The sequence below is a fragment of the Mus pahari genome, chromosome 12 (assembly GCF_900095145.1).
Source record: "Mus pahari chromosome 12, PAHARI_EIJ_v1.1, whole genome shotgun sequence".
Classification (NCBI taxonomy): Eukaryota; Metazoa; Chordata; class Mammalia; order Rodentia; family Muridae; genus Mus; species Mus pahari.
Genome location: NC_034601.1, coordinates 33795913 through 33800065, shown reverse-complemented (window position 1 = coordinate 33800065; position 4153 = coordinate 33795913). Strand labels below are relative to the sequence as shown.

The window sequence follows — 4153 nt, the reverse complement described above, 5'->3', positions numbered from 1 at the left end:
TTGTTTGTTTAAATTCTGTTTTATTTGGGGGGGGTATTTGTTTTCTAAAGTGTAGAGTTGGGCTAGTGGGGAAGATCTATGGGGAATTGGAGAAGGAGAAACTGTAATCAGAATATATTGTATAAAATTGTTTTCAATTAAAATATATTGATAAACAAGAAAGTGTTAACACAAATTCTTCTCAAAGTGTTCTGTTAAAAAGGGAATGAAAATTTCCACACTACATTTACATTTACTACATTTGGGTACTGTCCTAGTACCCAAATAAGGAAAGGATTCAATGAAATGAAAAACAACCATTAAGCCAATTTCCCTGATGAATTACAACAAAATATTCTCCAAAGCATCCTTGTACATCTCAAGACCACAGTAAAATGATGGTGGATTATAGCCTACTTGATTTCATTCCAGGGATGAGGAGTGATTCAACACATGCATATTAATAACTGTACAGCAGTGCACAGGTGGTATGAGTTTAAGATTTCATTGTAATCCCTGGTAACCACCCATAAGAAAAATTAGAGTCACAAAAGGAACAAAATAGGGTATTAATATGGTAACACACCAAAAGAATCAACAGTAACAAAGCACTTAAGGATATGACAGTCCATACTCCTCACCCATGACCAATTTAAACATAAAATGGACTAAACTCTTCCAGTGAAAGAAAGTTCATCAGAATACACTTCAAAAAAACTGATCCAATTGTATTCTGTCTACCAGAGACTCTTCTTAGTTCTAATACTGCAAAGTGTTTTAAGAGAAGGGGTCTGAAAAGACACAGCATACAAACTGTAAGCAAAGAGAGCTTGCTTGCTATGTTAACATCAGACAAAGTAAAACAAAGCTTAGGTCATAAACTATTATAATAGACAAGTATTTTACACACTGATAAGACTGTGAGCTAAATACAAAGATAGAGGAATAGTAAATCATATGTTATTTGTTTTATGGAGTTTTGTTGGCTTCAAAACATGAAATAATCTAACAGATGTGAAGGAGGAGAAGGTAACTTTACCAACGCAGTTGGGGATTTCAATATCTTTCTTTCAATAACGGATAGACTAGACTAGCCAACAAGAAACTACAGGTCACAAACAACATAAGGAAAGAAACGCCTAGCTCAGGAAAACCATTCTACCAACAAGAGCAGACACAGACTCTACTCCTGGCCCATGTCCTTAGACCACAGTACGGTAGCAAGCCTCTGCACATTAGAAAAGATCGTGGCATGCAAAGACTCCTCTCAGAACACCTAAGGGTGAAGCCAGGGATTAATCAAGAAAACTCGAAAACTCATGAACATTTCTAGACACTTTGGCAATGCAGAATTCCTAAGGGAACATGAGAAAGAGCTTTGAGATGGGTTAAAAACAGAACACAACACACAAAAAAGCGATAGGATGTGGTAAGAACAGCAGCAAAGAAAGATCTCTGGCTACAAATACCTGCACTACAAAAGAAAGATATCAAATTAACAATCATATTGTATGATGCACACGCACCTATAGATATAATGACATATATAGGGATGTATTGATGAAAGGTATATCTTTAATATTGAAGAAATGCTTTATTTACGGTCCTTTTGCTATGATGGATATATTTAAATGGAAAAGCAGAGACACAGAGTACCTTTTAGAAGATGCAAGTTATCACCTATCTATGCTAAACATGGCATCCATTTCTATCATATGGGCCTTAAATAAATATGGCAGACCATTTATAAATTTTCATTCAGTGAACACTATAGGGGGCCACTTCTCTGTTTTAGGCAGTTGTTCATACATGGCTTCATCTCAGGGTCCCTCAAGTTCCCTCTCTGATCCTGAGTATATGGAGCTGGCTCGCTCCCTCCACAGACTGACCCCCAACGATTGACCTTTAAACTTTAAATCTCTTCTCTAATTGTTAAATGCAATTAAACTTATGGTAATAGATTGCCTGACCTCACACGTGCATTATTTAAGGTTAACTTCAGAGGAGGGGTGAAAACCTTAAAACCTGCTGGCCACTGACCACCACTAACAAGTGCAACTTCTCTGCTTGTCAGACTCTATTCTATGTGCCCACACAGTGGAACTTGGTTTGGCCTTCTCTCCCTAACACTGTCCTGCCGTGAGACCACTAGACAGGATGGCTGTAGAACCTGTTCTCATTGGATCTTTCTGTTACTTCAGCCATAGATCATCCATCTTACTCAGCAAGAAAGGCCTCACATGCCACACAGCACGACAGTAACAAGGCAAAGTCCGACCCTAAAGCAGTGAGAATTTAATTTAATGACAATAGTAGCCTACTCTCTCAGGTGTGAGACACTCATGTAATTGGTGAGGAACTTAAAAGAATGGTTTCTGAGAGAGCTTAGCCCCCTCCCCCCTGCTTGAACCTTCCTGGAAAACAAGACAAAAACAAATAAAAAGAGAACAATGCAAAGAGAAGAACATCTCTAGGCACCAGTGAAAACCACGAGGCCTCATTGCTAGGCTGTGATGGAGAATCCAGATGGCCTGCCTATGAGATTCACCTCTTGTCGGGAGACAGTGTCCTAGCTCTTGCTTGTCCTTGCTTGTCCATGGGCAGTCTTCCTTTGGGAGAGTGATTGTTGCCAAGTCATCAGTCAGATTCATCCACCTACTTTGGGCTGCCACAGCAGAGGTGCAACAAAAACCAACAGAATCACAATGTCACGGAAGGTTGCCTAGACAACCCAGCCCGGGCCCCACCCACAGTGCCAGGCAACTAAGGCCACTCAGAGGTGCAGCAGAAAATGGATGAGCCTCCAGATGAATCCTTGAACCATGAAAACACAACCCAAATCCCAAATAACGAGAAGAACAACATAGAAGGAGCAGGCCAGGCCCTTCACAGAGGTTCTGAACATGCTGGGGTTGGATCATCTGAGCCAACTGGTGACAAGGTATCCGGCCAAGCCAACGCAGGTTCTAGACAGACTGGCCGAAGAACTTCTGAAGAGGCAGAACAAAGATCTCCTCAGTCAACCGAGCACAGATTGCCTGGCCATGCAGAGAGGAGAGCATCTCTGCAGGCGGAGCGCAGACTCTCTGAGAGGAGAACTTCACAGCCACCAAATCCACAACTCCCCAGCCTCTCAGAGAGGAAAGCCTCCGGGAAGACAGATGGTCAAGGATCTTTGCCGTCTGAGCAGACTGAAACTTTGGAGCTTGATGACTTGATTCCATCAGCCAGTGCTAACTATTTATCAGGAAGGAGTCAACAACAAGAATACAACCAACGTGGTTACTGGACTGAAGACTCTAGTGATCAATACAGGCTTACTGAGGATATAGAAAAGGACTATGCCCAAGTTAGACACACAACAGAAAAACAGGCTGGCTACCGCTCGTACTACAAAACACTTGCCCACATTGAGAGCCGATCACTCACTGATACCCACGACAACAGAGAAGCTGACCAGAGAGTACAGCCTTGCACATTTGAAGATAGTGAAGCAGAGCTCCCATCCAAAGTTTCAACTACAGAGGAAACAGAAAGTGCCACCACTCTCCAAGCCTACAACACACAAGATACTGAATTAACTACCGACACCTCCCATGAAAAACTTCCCTCCATCACAACTAAAGTGTACTATTTATCCAGTCCAGAAAAACTTCAAACCACAGAATACTCTTCCGTAGGTCAAAGGGATGTGCTGGGAGGTTAGAAAGCAGGATAGGACCCGGGAGGCTGAGAATGAGATTACCCAATAGAAAGATTCATGCTAGGGCAGAGATGAGAAATAAACCCATATAATGAACACATGCAACCAGCAGGTCTCAGGAAGGACGTAGCACAAAAGAGATGTGTTGCCTCCTAATTGTCCTCAGGCCACTCAGGAAGGATCAGTGAACCAGGATTTAGGAAACCAATGTTTCCGGTTCTACTACTAACTCTGTACCACTAAATCACTTCCCACCCTGGGGTTCTACCATAGCAAGGGAATCTGAAGGTAACTAGAAATCCTCCCTCCACCCCACTTTCTCAGTGAGAGAAAGTATTTAAAGTAGAAAAACTGGAGATATCCTTCCTCCAAGTTTTGAAGTGCTTTATAGTGCTTAAGGATGAGTTGAGTCAAAGAACAGGCCCTGAGGGTCTGTAGGCAGTTAGTGGTTTCTTCACTAGTGTAACCATT

At 41.9% G+C, this 4153-nt stretch overlaps 1 protein-coding gene across 1 annotated transcript in view; it reads left to right on the top strand.

Annotated features, from left to right (window-relative positions):
* Positions 1 to 2766: 2766 nt before the first annotated feature.
* The window catches only part of Tex55 (testis expressed 55), a 12080-nt gene continuing 10693 nt past the window's right edge, over positions 2767 to 4153 (top strand). Inside the window, exon 1 of the mRNA XM_021210103.1 lies at positions 2767 to 3655. Within this exon, the coding sequence (XP_021065762.1) occupies positions 2771 to 3655 (885 nt within the window). The 5' untranslated portion in view covers positions 2767 to 2770. The remainder of the gene's footprint in view (positions 3656 to 4153) is intronic.